Below are 19,666 nucleotides of genomic sequence, written 5' to 3'. Positions count from 1 at the left end.
AGACTGAAAGTGAGGGGGAAAATGATATTTCATGCAAATGGAAATCAAAAGAAAGCTGGAGTAGCAATTCTCATATCAGAGAAAATAGACTTCAAAATAAAGACTGTTAAAAGAGACAAAGAAGGACACTACATAATGATCAAGGGATCAACCCAAGAAGAAGATATAACAACTGTAAATATTTATGCACCGAACATAGGAGCACCTCAATACATAAGGCAAATGCTAACAGCCATAAAAGGGGAAATCGACAGTAACACAATCATAGTAGGGGACTTTAACACCCCACTTTCACCAATGGACAGATCATCCAAAGTGAAAATAAATAAGGAAACACAAGCTTTAAATGATACATTAAACAAGATGGACTTAATTGATACTTAGAGGACATTCCATCCAAAAACAACAGAATACACTTTCTTCTCAAGTGCTCATGGAACACTCTCCAGGATAGATCATATCTTGGGTCACAAATCAAGCCTTGGTAAATTTAAGAAAATTGAAATCGTATCAATTATCTTTTCTGACCACAATGCTATGAGACTAGATATCAATTACAGGAAAAAAATATAAACACATGGAGGGTAAACAATACACTACTTAATAACCAAGAGATCACTGAAGAAATCAAAAAGGAAATAAAAAAATACCTAGAAACAAATGACAATGAAAACACGATGACCCAAAACCTATGGGATGTAGCAAAAGCAGTTCTAAGAGGGAGGTTTACAGCAATACAATCCTACCTCAAGAAACAACAAACCTCTCAAATAAACAACCTAACCTTACACCTAAAGCAATTAGAGAAGAAAGAACAAAAAAATCCCGAAGTTAGCAGAAGGAAAGAAATCATAAAGATCAAACCAGAAATAAATGAAAATGAAGTGAAGGAAATGATAGCAAAGATCAATAAAATTAAAAGCTGGTTCTTTGAGAAGATAAACAAAATTGATAAACCACTAGCCAGACTCCTCAAGAAAAAAAGGAAGAAGACTCAAATCAATAGAATTAGAAATGAAAAAGGAGAAGTAACAACTGACACTGCAGAAATACAAAGGATCACGAGAGATTACTACAAGCAACTATATGCCAATAAAATGGACAATCTAGAAGAGATGGACAAATTCTTACAAAAGCACAACCTTCTGAGACTGAACCAGGAAGAAATAGAAAATATAAACAAACCAATCACAAGCACTGAAATTGAGACTGTGATTAAAAATCTTCCAACAAACAAAAGCCCAGGACCAGATAGCTTCACAGGCGAATTCTATCAAACATTTAGAGAAGAGTTAACACCTATCCTTCTCAAACTCTTCCAAAACATAGCAGAGGGAGGAACACTCCCAAACTCATTCTATGAGGCTACCATCACCCTGATACCAAAACCAGGCAAAGATGTCACAAAAAAAGAAAACTACTGGCCAGTATCACTGATGGACATAGATGCAAAAATCCTCAACAAAATACTAGCAAACAGAATCCAACAGCACATTAAAAGGATCATACACCATGATCAAGTGGGATTTATCCCAGGAATGCAAGGATTCTTCAATATACACAAATCAATCAATCTGATACACCATATTAACAAATTGAAGGAGAAAAACCATATGATCATCTCAATAGATGCAGAAAAAGATTTCAGCAAAATTCAACACTGTTTCATGATAAAAACCCTCCAAAAAGTAGGCATAGAGGGAACTTACCTCAACATAATAAAGGCCATGTATGACAAACCCACAGCCAACATCGTTCTCAATGGAGAAAAACTGAAACCATTTCCTCTATGACCAGGAACAAGACAAGGTTGTCCACTCTCACCAATATTATTCAATATAGTTTTGGAAGTTTTAGCCACAGGAATCAGAGAAGAAAAATAAATAAAAGGAATCCAATTCAGAAAAGAAGAAGTAAAGCTGTCACTGTTTGAAGATGACATGATACTATACATAAAGAATCCTAAAGATGCTACCAGAAAACTACCAGAGCTAATCAATGAACTTGGCAGAGTAGCAGGATACAAAATTAATGCACAGAAATCTCTTGCATTCCTGTACGCTAATGATGAAAAATCTGAAAGAGAAATTAAGGAAACACTCACATTTACCATTGCAACAAAAAGAAAAAAATACCTAGGAATAAACCTACCAAAGGAGACAAAAGACCTGTCTCTAAAAAACTATAAGACACTGATGAAAGAAATTAAAGATGATACAAACAGATGGAGAGAGATACCATTTTCTTGGACTGGAAGAAGCAACTTTGTGAAAATGACTATACTACCCAAAGCACTCTACAGATTCAATGCAATCCCTATCAAACTACCAATGGCATTTTTCACAGACTAGAACAAAAAAATTTCACAATTTGTATGGAAACACAAAAGACCCCAAATAGCCAAAGCAATCTTGAGAAAGAAAAACAGAGCTGGAGGAATCAGGCTCCCTGACTTCAGACTATACTACAAAGCCACAGTAATCAAGACAGTATGGTACTGGCGCAAAAACAGAAATACAGATCAATGGAACAGGATAGAAAGCCCAGAGATAAACCCATGCACATATGGTCACCGTATTTTTGATAAAGGAGGCAAGAATATACAATGGAGAAAAGACAGCCTCTTCAGTAAGTGGTGCTGGGAAAACTGGACAGCTACATGTAAAAGAATGAAATTAGAACACTCCCTAACACCATACACAAAAATAAACTCAAAATGGATTAAAGACCTAAATGTAAGGCCAGACACTATCAAACTCTTAGAGGAAAACATATGCAGAACACTCTATGACATAAATCACAGCAGGATCCTTTTTGACCCACGTCCTAGCAAAATGGAAATAAAAACAAAAATAAACAAATGGGACCTAATGAAGTGTAAAAGCTTTTGCACAGCAAAAGAAACCATAAACAAGACAAAAAGACAACCCTGAGAATGGGAGAAAGTAATTGTTAATGAAGCAACTGACAAAGGATTAATCTCCAAAATTTACAAGCAGCTCATGCAGCTCAATATCAAAAAAACAGACAACCCAATCCAAAAATGGGCAGAAGACCTAAATAGACATTTCTCCAAAGAAGATATACAGATTGCCAACAAACACATGAAAGGATGCTGAACATCACTCATCATTAGAGAAATGCACATCAAAACTACAATGAGGTATCACCTCACACCAGTCAGAATGGCCATCATCAAAAAATCTATGAACAATAAATGCTGGAGAGGGTGTGGAGAAAAGGGAACTCTCTTGCACTGTTGCTGGGAATGTAAATTGATACAGTCACTATGGAGAACAGTATGGCAGTTCCTTAAAAAACTAAAAATAGAACTACCATATGACCCAGCAATCCCACTTCTGGGCATATACCCTGAGAAAACCATAATTAAAAAAGAGTCAGGTACCACAATGTTTATTGCAGCTCTATTTACAATAGCCAGGACATGGAAGCAACCTTAGTGTCCACTGACAGATGAATGGATAAAGAAGATGTGGCACATATATACAATGGAATATTACTCAGCCATAAAAAGAAACGAAATTGAGTTATCCGTAGTGAGGTGGATGGACGTAGTGTCTGTCATACAGAGTGAAGTAGTCAGAAAGAGAAAAACAAATACTGTATGCTAACACATATATATGGAATCTAAAAAAAAAAAAAAGTGGTCATGAAGAACCTAGGGGCAAGATGGGAATAAAGACGCACACCTACTAGAGAATGGACTTAAGGACATGGGGAGGGGGAAGGGTAAGCTGGGAGAAAGTGAGAGAGTGGCAGTGTATAGATGGACATATATACACTACCAAATGTAAAATCGATAGCTAGTGGGAAGCAGTCGCATAGCACAGGAAGATCAGCTCGGTGCTTTGTGACCAGCTAGAAGGGTAGGATAGGGAGGGTGGGAGGGAGGGAGACACAAGAGGGAAGAGATATGGGGATATATGTATATGTATAACTGATTCACTTTGTTGTAAAGCAGAAACTAACACACCATTGTAAAGCAATTATACTCCAATAAAAATGTAAAAAAAAAAAAGAAAAAAAAGATGTGGCACATATATACAATGGAATATTACTCAGACATAAAAAGAAATGAAACTGAGTTATTTGTAGTGAGGTGGATGGACCCAGAGACTGTCATACAGAGTGAAGTAAGTCAGAAATAGAAAAATAAATACTGTATGCTAACACATATATATGGAATCTAAAAAAAAAAAATTGGTTACGAAGAACCTAGGGGCAGGACAGGAATAAAGACACAGACCTACTAGAGAATGGACTTGAGGACAGGGGGAGTGGGAAGGGTAAGCTGGGATGAAGTGAGAGAGTGGCATGGACTTATATATACTACCAAATGTAAAACAGATAGCTAGTGGGAAGCAGCCGCATAGCACAGGGAGATCAGCTCAGTGCTTTGTGACCACCTAGAGGGGTGGGATAGGGAGGGTGGGAGGGAGATGCAAGAGGGAGGAGATATGGGGATATATGTATGTGTATAGCTGACTCACTTGTTATAAAGCAGAAACTTACACACCATTGTAAAGCAATTATGCTCCAATAAAGATGTTTTAAAAAAAAAGCTTTTAAGTTTCATTAGGTGTCATTTGTTTATTTTTGTTTTTATTTTCAGTACTCTAGGAGGTGGGTCAAAAAATCTTGCTGTGATTTATGTCAGAGTGTTCTTCCTATCTTTTCCTCCAAGAGTTTTACAGTGTCCAGTCTGACATCTAGGTCTTTAGTCCATTTTGAGTTTATTTTTGTTTATGGTGTTAGGGAAAGCAAACTAATCTTAGAATCCTAAGGGAAATTTTGGAGGGAGGCATTTTTATTAGTTTTTTTTTCCATATTTCAACCATTCTCTTTTCCTAGGTAGCAAATACTTGACTGATTGGAGAAAGCCTGAAATTGCATTTCTCATATTAGGTAGATTCCTAAGGTTTCCTATTGGAGTCATCTTGAAATAATATGTTTGATTTCCTATTATTTATTTCAGTGTCCTTTCAGAGTTCCAGTCAATCTTAGGAAAGGCTTTATGTCAGCAGCATCATCACAATTTATTCACGTAACCTATTATATAAGATCACTGAAGAGTACAGATATGCATAAGATACGGCTGTTAAGCTTAGTGAAGGCCTTAGGGAAAATAGGATAAAAAGGTCAAAAGACATATCTCTTAAATCCATTTAGGTCTATAAATCATTTGATTATTCTCTTTTGCAGTTTTTCTTCCTTTTAAAAAATGTCATTTCGATTTTTGACCTATCATAATTCATTCATGCTAAGAAGATTACCATGAACCCTGAACTCTACTGATATCTTCTAAGGTAATTAACTTGTGGAGAAATTCCATACTTAGACAATGTAACCCTGACAGAAATAATGTTGAAAAGTAACAGAAGTAATCATTTATTCAGCCCTTGCTATGTCTGAAGTATTCTGCCAAGTGCTTAACTTCCATCTGTGATATTCCATCTTTAGGAGCAAGTCCTTGGTATTCTGTGAAACAATTCAAGTTACTAATTCCTCATCGTAACAGTGTTCCCACACTATTGTGGTAATTGAGGAATGTGGACCCAGGTTACCTTCATTCAGAACAATACACTGGAGATGCCCAAGCACAAATTAATTAGACTTGAATAATTAGGCATGTGATATAGTTGTATCTACTCATTTCTATTTCTTTCAGCAGTGAGAGGATTAATATACCGTTATCTAGTTAAGGTTGCGAAAATCATATTGGTAAAAGACATTTAGTAGCACAAGAAAAGGATTATCATAAGTAATATTAATCTGCTGTCCACAACCATTTGACACAATCAGTGCAAGGTCTTACATTATGTTAATTAAGATCAACAATGGTTAGAACTCTAATCATTCACATTCTTTAAAATAAAGATATAAGTAGTACATACAGTATTGGGAAACTATAGTGTTTGGTGTCTAAATGTATAGAAGTAAACTGAAATTGGTCCAGGGGTTAAGAATCAGACAACTTGAATAAAAGAACAGCCCTCACTTTCTTGTAAGGGAGAAGGTACAATTAGCCTGAAAGAGCACCTGGGTTGACATTTTTTGTGGGTGTAAGAGAATAACGAATGATAATTTGAAATGCAACAAAATCTTAATTTTGGGATATTCTCTACATAAGAGATGTCCTAAGGATTATGTAAACCCACATACATATATATATATATTTTAAATTTATTTATTTATTTATTTTTGGCTGCGTTGGGTCTTTGTTGCTGCACGCAGGCTTTCTCTAGTTGCAGCGAGCGGGGGCTACTCTTCAACGCAGCGTGCGGGCTTCTCATTGCCGTGGCTACTCTTTGTTGCTGAGTATGTGCTCTAGGTGCTAGGCATGCGGGCTTCAGTAGTTGTGGCACGCGGGCTCAGTAGTTGTGGTGCACGGGCTTAGTTGCTCCGTGGCATGTGGGATCCTCCTGGACCAGGTCTCGAACCCATGTCCCATGCCTGCATTGGCAGGCTGATTCTTAACCACTGTGCCACCAGGGAAGTCCAACACATATATATTTTTTTAAAAATAGATAGATTTTAAATAGATTTAAATAGATTTTAAAATGTTTGAATGCATATAATGTTCATATACATGCAAATGGAAAATATGAATGTATGAAAAATTATGGATGAATACTCCTTGGATAAAGCTACCTGCTTCCTTTTTATCTCTACAACCCCCTAAATATCTCAGGAACACTTATACTTCTCATTTTAATCACTTGCTATGCTCTTTTTTTTTTTAATATAAATTTATTTATTTATTTATTTATTTTTGGCTGTGTTGGGTCTTCGTTTCTGTGAGAGGGCTTTCTCTAGTTGCGGCGAGCAGGGGCCACTCTTCATCACGGTGCACGGGCCTCTCACTATCGCGGCCTCTCTTGCTGCGGAGCACAGGCTCCAGACGCGCAGGCTCGGCAGTTGTGGCACACGGGCCCAGTTGCTCCGCGGCATGTGGGATCTTCCCAGACCAGGGCTTGAACCCATGTCCCCCGCATTGGCAGGCGGATTCTCAACCACTGCACCACCAGGGAAGCCCTGCTATGCTCTTTAGTCTAATAGATGATACTTATTGTTTGCATTTACTTTTTTAAGAGCTTAGTGAAAGCTTCAACTATGTTAACAAATATTTAGAAAATGTGTTGCTGTTTTCTCCAGTGAAGAAATGTAATTTTTAAAAAGTTTTAAGGAAATATAGTTTAGAATATTAATTTTAAAGTGGCTTGGAGTAGATTGACAAAGCCAAAAAGGACCAGAGAAGGAGATTTTAAGCCCAGATAATACATGAATACAGATAAGTTGATACTAATGGACAAGGAATGGGAGGATCTGCTTAATAAATGAGAAGTTAAAATAATTCAGGAGACAACTTGGAAAAAATGATGTGAAAGAAGATCTTAAGAAAATTTTCCTAAAATATTAAAACATGCTTAAGATACTTGGATATTTAAAATTGTTCACATTAAGTTATTTTGTTAGTGGAAATGATACTGTGTTATTTATAAAAAACTAGTAACTGCAGAGTAAAAAAATCTAGGAAACAAAATTTTGATTTAAAAATTTTCCATTTAGAGAATTTTAGTGGATTTTGAACCTATTTTTTAATATTTTCAAAGTAACATCTTCCAATTACTTTGTAGAAACAACTAATTAATATTATAAATGATGGAAATTTATTAACCCCATTTCGAAAAGGCACTTGCATGTTTGGTGGATGAGATTGAAAAATAAATGTTGTGTAATGATTTAGTAAATATAGGTCAAGTACTTCTTCCATTTCAGTCTACTTATCTTTTAAAACTGTTTTTTACTTTTTAATTACCTTATCACAAAATATCAAACCAAGATTTTCTAAAATAATGCGTATTAGTCACATTGCTCTCACAAAAACATTGTTGAGAACTTTTTGTGCATTTAATTAGTAAAATAAAATGAAAAACTATTTAAAATATTATGTCATCTTTATCTCATCTTTTTAAAATTTCTATTTAAGTGTGATATACTACATGCTTTTCCAATGGTTTATGAAAATAACATTCAGAAATTGTTTACTGATAGAGAGTCATGATCAACCTTTTGGAGATCACTCTCAGAGATGAGACAAGTAAACATGTAAATTTCTTTAAACTGTGAAAAGTGCTTTCCAGAGGAACACACACCGGGAACAAATTGCCTGGAGGAGTTAGAGGAGACTTTACTGAAATGACCCTAAAACCGTGTCTCATTATGTACAGATAGGAATTTTTTAGGTGGTTATTTCACAACTATTTAGTAGACCAAAGAAAAATGTAACATTTCTCAAATGATTTTATTTTGGTGAGGTCTGCTTAATTCAGTGATTCATGTTTCTGTCAATAAATGTAGAGAAAAGAAGAAAATGTATTATTTTAGATTTAGATCTAGATGAGTATGCGACTTCGGTCGGACGTAGAGAAAGATGGCTTGTCTAAACTTACTTCCTCATATCTCTTACTGTCCCATTTTCCTCTTTATTGGGTTTTTTACTCTTGGGCAAGAGAAAAATATTACTAAAAACCTTTGTAGTGATAGTTTTCATCCGAGTTATGATAAAGAAAATGTTATATATTCATAAATATGTAATATCTGTAAAAAATTTAACATGGGCATCCTTCTTTCATAGCACTAACCATGATATATGATGTACCATACTGTATTAATTTGTTCATACCTCTGAGCTCTTTGATATCAAGGACATTTGTCATGGGTTTTTTTTTTTCCCCCATTCCTACATTTTCCTGCACATACTAGGCATTGGTATGTTTCTTAAACTGAATGATTAAATGATACAATCACTTTCATGAGACTTTATGCCAGTTTATTTAAATGTAACTCACATCAAGTTCACTTTCAAAGCTATTTGGAAATTTATTATAAAGGTTGTATAAACTTATGACTAATAAGATATAAATTGGAAATAGCCAGAGAAAGAGAAGGATGCAAAAATGCTAATTATGAAAGTAGTTATCTGTACTGTATTTGTTGCATTAAAAACCACCACAAAACTTAGTGACTTAAAACAACAATGACTTAGTATTTCTCACAGATCTGTAGATTTGCTGGGCTCAGGTAGGTGTATCATCTGGTCTTACCTGGAATCACTCATGTGGCTGAAATAATTCGTTAGCTCAGCTATGGCTAGAGAATCTAACATGGCCTCAGTCAGATGTCTAGGGCCTTGCTGCTATCTGTTTTGCTAGGCCTTTCTCTCCACATCATCTCTCACCATTCCATGATTTAGCCTGGGCTTCCTATCATGGTAATAGAAGTATACCAAAAGAGTGAAGGCAGAAACTGTGAGGCCTTTTGAGACATAGGCTTCAGAACTCACACACCATGACTTCTGCCCCATTCTGTTGGCCAAAGTCATAAGTCCAGTCCAGATGCAAAGGTTGTAGAAATACATTCCACCTCTTGATAGGAGGACTTATAAAGAATATGTGGCCATATTTAATCTTCCACAATAATATATGAATTGTTGTTAAGTATAAAATTTGTTTCTCACCTGGCTTATGATGAGGGGAAAATGAGACATTAAAGTACTAGCTACCAGAATGAAGAACTAATACCAGAAGAATCCATTTTTTTCTTCCAGTTTTATTGAGATACAATTGACATGCAGCACTATATAAGTTTAAGGTGTACAGCATAATGACTTGACTTACATATATCATGAAATGATTACCACAATAAGTTTAGTGAATAGAAAGAAATAGAAACAAATTTGTTTCCTTGTGATAAAAACTGTTATGACCTACTCTCTTAACAGCTTTCATATATAATGTATGGCAGTGTTAGTTATAGTTATCATGTTGTACATTATATCCCTAGTACTTATTTATCTTATAACTAGAATTTTGTACCTTTTGACCACCTTTATCCAATTCCCCCTCCCACCATCCCCTGCCTCTGATAAACACAAATCTGATCTCCCTTTCTTTAAGTTTGTTTGTTTATTTTTGAAGTATAATTGACTTACAACACTGTTAGTTCCTGATACGGAACAGAAAATTAAATTTTTAAAATCCCTTTAGTTTTTAATAATACATGGGAGGGCTTCCCTGGTGGCGCAGTGGTTGAGAATCTGCCTGCTAATGCAAGGGACACGGGTTCGAGCCCTGGTCTGGGAAGATCCCACATGCTGCGGAGCAACTGGGCCCGTGAGCCACAATTACTGAGCCTGCGCGTCTGGAGGCTGTGCTCCGCAATGGGAGAGGCCGCGATAGTGAGAGGCCCACGCACCACGATGAAGAGTGGCCCCCGCTTGCCACAACTAGAGAAAGCCCTCGCACAGAAACGAAGACCCAACACAGCCAAAAATAAATAAATAAATAAATAAATAAAATTTAAAAAAAATAATAACAATACATGGGAATTATAAAGAATTCCAAAAATACAAAAAAATTAAAAAGGGAGTAAAAAATAAAATACACTTCAAATCTAATTACCCAGAAATAATTATTATTAAGATTAATTGTAAAACATTCTAACATCTTTCTATGTCTATATTACAGGTAGAAGAATGGATGAATGAATGTTTGAGTAAAAGATGTAGCTATATGAAATTAGAATAATTCTCTAAAGTTAATACAGAATAGCATTTTATTTCATTTAAACAGAGGAAAAAGAAAAGGAATGAAAAGAGCATATTACAAGAGATATTATTTGCTGAACAGAGATCTCTCTAAAGTTAAAATCAGGAACATCATTAATAGGTTACAGTCATAGTTTTAACTTTTTAAACCGTAGGGTTGGTTGAAAGATAAGGAAGCTAGCACTGTTACATTTCCTTCTAACTACCCTTTCCTTGCCTTCAAATTTCTGTTTATTGTATGGTTATCAAAAAAAAAAAAGAAAAGAAAACCTGCTTGAACAATATCCAGTCTTCAATCTGAGCTTATTTCATAAACCATTGCAGAGACGTAGGAAGAAAGATGAAGTCAGCCCAGAGTATATCAGATCTTGACAGACTTGCACAAAGGAAAATAGAGGAAGCGAGGGAACAGAGACAACATGTCGTCTTTTTTGGAATGCTCTGTTTTTCTCTGTGAGATTTTATTAAATGTCCAGTACTAGAGTTTTTCTACCTAGATAAGGGTTTTTAACTCACTGTTTATGTGGGGATATCATTAGGTTTCAGATTAGTTCCCCAATTCAGTGTGCATTTGTTCCTGGAACCTTCAACTTGATCACAGAGATTCAACCCCTTGTTTCATTTGTTTCTCATAGCAGCTGCTTTCAAGATGAAAAGATAGTTTCTTTCAGTTTACATCTCTCTAGATTTGAAGATATTAGTGAGAATTTTTATGATTCTGATAATTCACCATTATGACTTCTTTGGGAGCCAGAGCAGCATTATGAGCCTCAACCCTGCTGCAGTATGCTTCTCGAAGACCATGTATTTCTGTCATTGACCACCCAACTTCTGAGATTTATGACATACAGCTGTATATTTTTTCCCATTTGATCATTGCTGGTGGAAGTTTTTTCCTCTAGTTTTTACTCTTTTTTGTTGTTCATTTCTGTTAGATATGGAGAGGCAGAAATTCTTTGATACAACTTGATTATACTGTGCTAACCTGTAAGCTCAAGGCAGTAAATTTTTTTTTTTGAAAGGATTCCTTTTTTTTTTTTTTTAATTATTTATTTATTTATTTATTTATGGCTGTGCTGGGTCTTCGTTTCCGTGCGAGGGCCTTCTCTAGTTGTGGCAAGTGGGGGCCACTCTTCATCGCGGTGCGCGGGCCTCTCATCATCGCGGCCTCTCCTATTGCGGAGCACAGGCTCCAGATGCGCAGGCTCAGCAGTTGTGGCTCACGGGCCCAGTCGCTCCGCGGCATGTGGGATCCTCCCAGACCAGGGCTCGAACCCGCGTCCCCTGCATTGGCAGGCAGACTCTCAACCACTGCGCCACCAGGGAAGCCCAAGGCAGTAAATTTTTAAAGAAATACCTTTTATGTAAGGGAAAATAACCATTAAAATAGACAATGCCTTCAGCCTCAGTTTTGCAACAGATGCAGAGGAATTTTTCGTAATGATGGTTCATGTAGAAATCCTCAATGATACCTGGTAGCAGCCAAATATTAAGGTATATCTCAAAATGGAAGGTATCTTATAGGTGCAGAAACATATATGATGAGATAAATTGCTTTCAGGTGATCTAACGTGATAGAAAAGTAAGACTCACAATATCCTGAGTGGTACATGGTTAGAAAGCATGGCTTAGTCCAGTTTAATGTGCATATATAGCACCTTGAGGAGTCTTTCTAAAAATGCAGATCCTGAATCATTAAGTCTTGGATGGGACCTGAGATTCTATATTTCTAACAAGCTCCCTGGTAAAACAAATGTTGCTGGTCTTCAGATCATACTTTTAGTAGCAAGTTTTTTGTTTTTTTTATTTAGAAGAAATATTTTAATTTCCAATTGTGCACTGGTGGTATATACAAATGCAATTGATTTTTTTAAAATTAATTAATTTATTTTTGCTTGTGTTGGGTCTTCGTTTCTGTGCGAGGGCTTTCTCTAGTTGCGGCGAGCGGGGGCCACTCTTCATCGCGGTGCACAGGCCTCTCACTGTCGCGGCCTCTCTTGTTGCGGAGCACGGGCTCCAGACGCGCAGGCTCAGTAGGTGTGGCTCACGGGCCCAGTTGCTCCGCAGCATGTGGGATCTTCCCAGACCAGGGCTGGAACCCGTGTCCCCTGCATTGGCAGGCAGATTCTCAACCACTGCGCCACCAGGGAAGCCCTAGTAGCAAGTTCTTGACTAGACTCACAGCACCTATACTTGACTAAATCCTTGAGGCCAGGGCCTTATATTTCTTTGGATCCCTGTTATCTAATGAAGTGCCTGAATAAAAGGCACTTTCTTGTTAAATAAACGAATTGATGTGTTAAATAAATATATGACCACTAGGTGTCTGGAATACTCGTATTTTATATTAACGGTTGAGAAAGAATCCTTATGTTTTGGAGACCAGCTGAGTGAATGATAAGATTGCTATTTTCTCTTAAAAGTCCAAAATCCTAACTAAGATTTTTGCTCAGTTGAAAAACTGTTGTACATCACACAGCTACTTTGGGCAACAGAATATTACTTTTCAGATACTTCAACATATCCTTCACTGAGCTCAAGATATCAAATTTTATTTAAATGAAAGAAAATCTATATAGTATGTGTTATCACTTATCCATCCTGGGAATAGAAAAACTTAAGTAATATTCCTATGGTGCAACTAATCTTAAGCTATGACATCTTTGTGGGCCCACCCAGTGGGGTTAGCTGTGAAGTTCACCTTAAGATAACTGAACTTATTGTCTCTTTAAGCTAGTAGTTCTCAATTGGTTGGCAGCATTTTAAAATTACCTGGGAATCTTTTTAGAATCCCAGTTTCCAAGCTGTACCCCAGAAATGAGACCCAAGCATCAGTATTTTTACAAGCTCCACAGATAATTCCAGTGTATAACCAGAGTTGAGAACCATTACTGGACTATGAGCTCTTTAGAACCAGGGTCAGTCTTTCACTTATTTTTTAACTCTTAACGCCTAAGACATGGTGTAGGTACTCAGTAAATGTTTATTTAATCAGTGGATGAAATATGTTGTAAGAATTATTGCCTGTTGCCAAACAATAGCATTCTTCAGTCTAAAGGGACTATTTTGACTATTTTTATTGGCATCTTGAAATTTGAAAAGTTTGAATTGCCCTCTTGGTATTGACAATACTGAAAATTAGTATTTGGTATAGTTTTTTTTTTTTTAGTGCTTGAGCTGTTTTGTTGATACAACTTGGATTTCACATCACTTTTTATCAAGATCTGATATAAATGGAGGTGTGGTCAAAGACTAGAATGCTGTGGCACAGACACTTCAGTAATGTGGAATGTTACAAAGAAATCTAAAGTTTCTAAGGTCTATTAGTGGGAAGACAAGATCAGTTAATCTCATTGCTGAGTTATGGAGTCAACTATGTTTTTTTTTATAGACCAGAAATAATAACTACTGAGAATGATGAGTATTTTTGCTTTTCTAATTTTTAAATAAATAGAAGAGCAAAACAATGGAAATTTTAAGTTTGATTTGTGAAACCACCACATAATCACCTTTATTATAATAACCATTGATTTTGTTTGTTTGTTTTTGTTTTTTAACATCTTTATTGGAGTATAATTGCTTTACTTTGTTGTGTTAGTTGCTGCTGTATAACAAAGTGAATCAGCTATACGTATACATATATCTCCATATCCCCTCCCTCTTGCGTTTCCCTCCCACTCTCCCTATCCTACCCCTCTAGGTGGTCACAAAGCACCGAGCTGATCTCCCTGTGCTATGCGGCTGCTTCTCACTAGCTCTCTGTTTTACATTTGGTAGTGTATATATGTCCATGCCACTCTCTCACTTCGTCCCAGCTTACCCTTCCCCCTCCCCATGTCCTCAAGTCCATTCTCTACGTCTGTGTCTTTATTCCTGTCCTGCCCCTAGGTTCTTCAGAATCTTTTTTTTTTTTTAGATTCCATATATATGTGTTAGCATATGGTGTATGTTTTTCTCTTTCTGACTTACTTCACTCTGTATGACAGACTCTAGGTCCATCCACCTCACTACAAATAATTCAATTTCGTTCCTTTTTATGGCTGAGTAATATTCCATTGTGTATATGTGCCACATCTTCTTTATCCATTCATCTGTCGATGGACACTTAGGTTGCTTCCATGTCCTGGCTATTGTAAATAGTGCTGCAATGAACATTGTGGTACATGACTCTTTTTGAATTATGGTTTTCTCAGGGTATATGCCCAGGAGTGGGATTGCTGGGTCATATGGTAGTTCTATTTTTAGTTTTTTAAGGAACCTCCATACTGTTCTCCATAGTGGCTGTATCAATTTACATTCCCATCAACAGTGCAAGAGGGTTCCCTTTTCTCCACACCCTCTCCAGCATTTATTGTTTGTAGATTAACCATTGATTTTGTGTGTGTGTGAGCTTTCCTCAGAACAAAATTATAACTATATCAGTGGTGGGAGTTCTTCAGTTAGGCTCTAGTAGTCTACATTTTATGTCTTCTTAAAAATAGTTTGTTGCCATTAATTAATCACAGCAGGGGAAAAAATCTCCTTCATTTGGAGTTTTGCCCTCTCCATTCCTGTGATACCAGGTTGAAATAAAAATGAGTGAGGATAGGGAAAAAAATCATTTAAAAATCCTGAATTGTCCTTCTGAATAATTATCATGCATTTTGTGTCACTGATGAATTAGAGAACTGAGGAGATTGTATTTTACATATAGATATCAGCCTGCCTCTGGTATTTCACATCTAATTATCAGTACATAAATGATATACTTGTATTATTAAGTTTTGGACCTGAATTGTATAAAAGTAATGAAACAATAAAATACCAAAGCAAATATTTAATTATAATTTAAATGAGCACTTAATAGTTCTTTTTAATAAATAGCCAGAATGTAAGATAGATGAATAGAACTAGCAATAGAGTAAGCAGAGATCCATGTCCCACTTCTTTACAAACTAGCTGGGTAACTTTGAGTAAATTATTTAACCCCATTGCACTTCAGTTGTCTTATCTGTAAAATGAATAGGCAAATCTACTAAGGCCTCTACCAACTCCAAAATTTTATGGTATGTAATTCTAATCTCAACTAAATGTCATAATATTGGTGTGGAAAAAAAGAAACTTTAAGCAATCATTTATTCCTACACCTTTCCTTTAAGGCAACTATGTAAAATAAAATCCTGAAAAATGTAAAACTTTCCTACACCACTTGAAACTTAGGAAAAAAAATATTGACTCAATCATAGGCAAAATATAGAGGAACATCTGTTGAGGGTCCAACAGCTCTAAGTTTAAATTCTAGCTTTTTTCCCTTCTAGTTTGTGAGCCCATGAGCAAGTATATTTCTTGATCTCTCTGATTCCATTAATGAAAAAAACCAATCAGTGTGTTTCCTTAAATATAAAATTGAAGTATGAATATTTACCTGACAGGATTGCTATACTTATTAAATAATGAGATCATATAATTAGAAACAGTGCTCAATTTTTTTTTTTTTTTTTTTTTACAATCTATAGCATATCATCACCATCACAAAACCTAGGAGTAGAAAGTGAATATCATGACGCCAAGTATGCTAATGTTCTCTTTATTTCAGGGGAAGAATAAGTACCTTGCGTTTTTACAGTGATTTACGTTTAAAAAAATCCTCATTCAATTGGATTGTCTCAGCAATCCTTCCAGGGGTCGGGGGCAAGAATGATTATTCCTGGTTTACATTTTGAGGAAACCGAGGCTTATATACTTGATGAATTGTTTGGAGTCACCAATAACTAGTAGATTTTGATTTGATTTTAGATTTTCTGACTTTTTTCTACTGTAGACCTCAAATTCCTTCCTAGAATTATGGCTTCTGGGTATAGACACCAAAAACAAGTGTGGGTGCACGTGTGCGTATTCTCCCAACACCAAATGCAGCCATTCAGAGATGCTCCTTCTCTGCCTGTTTTTCCGATGACATACAGAACACAAGCCCATCGCCGACCCTCCACACACACCTTTCAGTCGTTTTTTACACTTTTTTTCCTCCAGTTTCTCCATGGAAGCTGACACATCAACACACACAGTCTTGGATGGCCCCACTATCCCTGGTATCGTGCTGGGGACACAGCTGCTGCTGCCCAAAGTTTGCAGAATGTGGCCTGGCTAGACCTGAATATATTTTGAGTGGCTGACAAGATGTCAGACATGCCATTTAAATACATAATGAACATTAATTATAAACTATTTATGCTATTTCCTGTGTTACATTTACTTTCAAGAATCTGATGGTTGCATCTTCATTTTCTATAATGAATAAAATAAATACCCAAAACTGCAGTGTCTTTTGATTAACAGTGGAAACTGTTCCATGAATTGTGCTTCACATTTTTCTCAATGAGTGTTGAAAAGAATCTGTTTCTTCACTGTATACGAAGTATTTCAGTATGTGAATGTTTTGAGTAGACAGGCAAGTCCTTCTGCATGTGAAAATATTATTGTTTTCTTTCAGGAAACCCTGATAGATTGGTGTGATGAAAAGGAACTTAATTTGATACTAACAACTGGAGGAACAGGGTTTGCACCACGAGATGTCACTCCAGAGGTGAGATAGTATATGCTTTTCTGATATTCAAGGAGTAGACTATTCATGTTATTTTAAATCCTTTTTATTATTTTTATATGATTTATGTAATTTTGCTAGACAGAACAAGAGACCTGTGGTTCTAAGAATGTGAACATTTTGCTGTGGGAGAATCATTATATTAATAAAAAAACTTTCTTGACTTCTTTTCTTTGGACTTAAACTAGAAATTATCTAAAATGAGGAAGATTGAACTGGTCCAGAAGGTAATCCTGCATTTGCTCAGTGGTCTGTGGTATCGGCTGAATTTCAGGCATATTGCCAAAGGAGGTAATAGCAGAACTCTGACTCAGCATGGCATCTGGTCTGATGTGCTTTGTTAATATAATTCAAAATGTTTCTGATTTGTCTTTTCTTGAGATACCTTTGTCATTGGTCTCAAGTAGGATGACTGCAATAGCATATTTATACCAATTTTATAGTATTTGATGAGAAAGTTATATATTCCATAATTTTAAATGTGAATTTAAATGCAGAATTTAATAAGCCAAAAGGCAGAATTAATCTCTAGGCTTCATGCCACAAGAATCACCTTCAATCTTGCACAGGAAAAAAAATTAGGGAAAGAATGAAGAATAGACAGTGCTCAGTGATACAAGGGGGAAAGTCCTTTCTTTTTAAAGAAGCCATAAGCTTCATGTGTCACTTCAGAGTCATATGCAAACTTATATTAATACTTGTGATATTGTTTCCTTTACCGCCCAGAAAAGTGTTTTTTGGCTGAATTTCAACTTACTGTTAACTGGTTTTTTATTTCCAAATCAGTACACCATTGTGTCTCCTATCTTATTCATAGCAAGATACTTTTGCTCTGTACCTATTAAATAATTATTGTCCTTACTCGAATATAGCAGTTTTCAAACTTTAGCTTGTACCACAATTAGAGGTAAAACAGATTGTTGTGTCCCACCCACAGTGTTTCTGATTCAGTCAATCTGCAGTGGGTTCCAAGAATTTGTGTTTCTAGTAAGGCCCCAGGTAATACACATGTTGCTGGCCCATAGACCGTGCTTTCAAACTTTGGGAACCATTGCCTCTAGTATGTGAAAATGCACATTGTTTTAACAAGTTTTAAAATGTTTTCTATTCTTCTATGTAAAAATCATGGCACAGAAATTTTTGGAATATTATTATAATTAAGCTTATAAATAAAGTCGTTTTGTTAAGCAATTAGAATAGAATTCTGGGAGATTGTTAGCTTCAACTGCTTAAAAAAGAAGTCATTCTTACATAGCTTCTGGGTCCTAAGGGGAAATGGTCCTTTGGCCAATTTTTATATTTCTTTTAAACTGTGAGAGTAACTTAAAAAGTACAATTGGAGGGAAGTCATCTCCTGTAAAGGTGTGTTTATGTTTTGTTTTGTTTGTAAGAAAATCGCCCGCATATGTGAAGACATTGATTTTTGGAGTTTGAGTGCTGGGTTAAGTGTTTGAAGTAAATGACCTTGGTTTTATATACCCTTGTTGTTTGTGTACTGGTTTGATATTTTCATAATATTACTTTTATATCAGAAAAGTAGAAAAAAGTTACCATAGAATTCATTCATAACCAGTTAACAAAATTATTTTTAATTGTGGGAAAATAATTTGCATCACAAAATTAAATATTTTGTATTTTGTGGAGTTTCAAGATAATACCAGAACACTAGGTTGCAAATCAAAACTTAAATTCTGGCTCTGCTACTTACAACACGGTGAGTGTAGACTAGTTATTAAATCATTCTGTGCCTAATTTCCTATAAAATGAGGGAAATGAAACTGCTTATCTACCAGGGTGGCTGTGAGGTTTCAATGAGAACTATTCCTGGCATTTTAGTAAGCACTATGTAAGGGTTAACTTATAAGGGTTAATTTTTTTCATTAGTTATTACATAACTACCAAAGTGGGCAAATTTGTAGTATTTTTTATGTATAACTATCAAATGGGCAAAAATAGTCGTATACTAGATTTAAAGTATATCCATGAAATCGTCACAATCTTGTTCAATTTTTTAAAATTTTAACATAGTAAGCTTCATATTTTATCTTTTCCATCTCCATATAACTCAGAGGTCTTGAAATTCTACCATTCTAGTATCTGTTTATCGCCCAACCTTTTTTTTGCTGTTAGTTAACAAGAGTCTGTGTCTTTCCATGACCTTGTATATTTCATTATATCAGAAAATTGAGAAGTCCTTTATTCTTCAATGCAGTTCTTCAGTTACCAGAAAACCTTAGAAGTGCTCTTATATTTGTATATGCCTATAGCAACTACCTGGCTAAAATTGTATTAGGGTAAATACATATAATTATGTCTCATCTAGTATCTATTTTTGAAAACAAGTAACTTACCTGATTGTGAATATCTTGATCTTTAATAATTTACTTTATTTCAAATTATGTGTGTGTGTATATATATATATATATATACATATATATATATATATATATATATAC

General features: G+C 35.6%; 1 protein-coding gene across 2 annotated transcripts in view; it reads left to right on the top strand.

Annotated features, from left to right (window-relative positions):
• The window catches only part of GPHN (gephyrin), a 632,089-nt gene that overhangs the window by 274,760 nt on the left and 337,663 nt on the right, over window positions 1-19,666 (top strand). For both annotated transcript variants that reach the window (XM_068543944.1, XM_068543950.1), the window contains exon 4: window positions 17,100-17,192. In XM_068543944.1, the coding sequence (XP_068400045.1) occupies window positions 17,100-17,192 (93 nt within the window). The remainder of the gene's footprint in view (window positions 1-17,099; window positions 17,193-19,666) is intronic.

This window comes from Eschrichtius robustus, chromosome 1, assembly GCF_028021215.1.
Source record: "Eschrichtius robustus isolate mEscRob2 chromosome 1, mEscRob2.pri, whole genome shotgun sequence".
Classification (NCBI taxonomy): domain Eukaryota; kingdom Metazoa; phylum Chordata; class Mammalia; order Artiodactyla; family Eschrichtiidae; genus Eschrichtius; species Eschrichtius robustus.
Note: the sequence above shows the minus strand (reverse complement) of the source record. Positions and strands in the feature narration are given on the sequence as shown.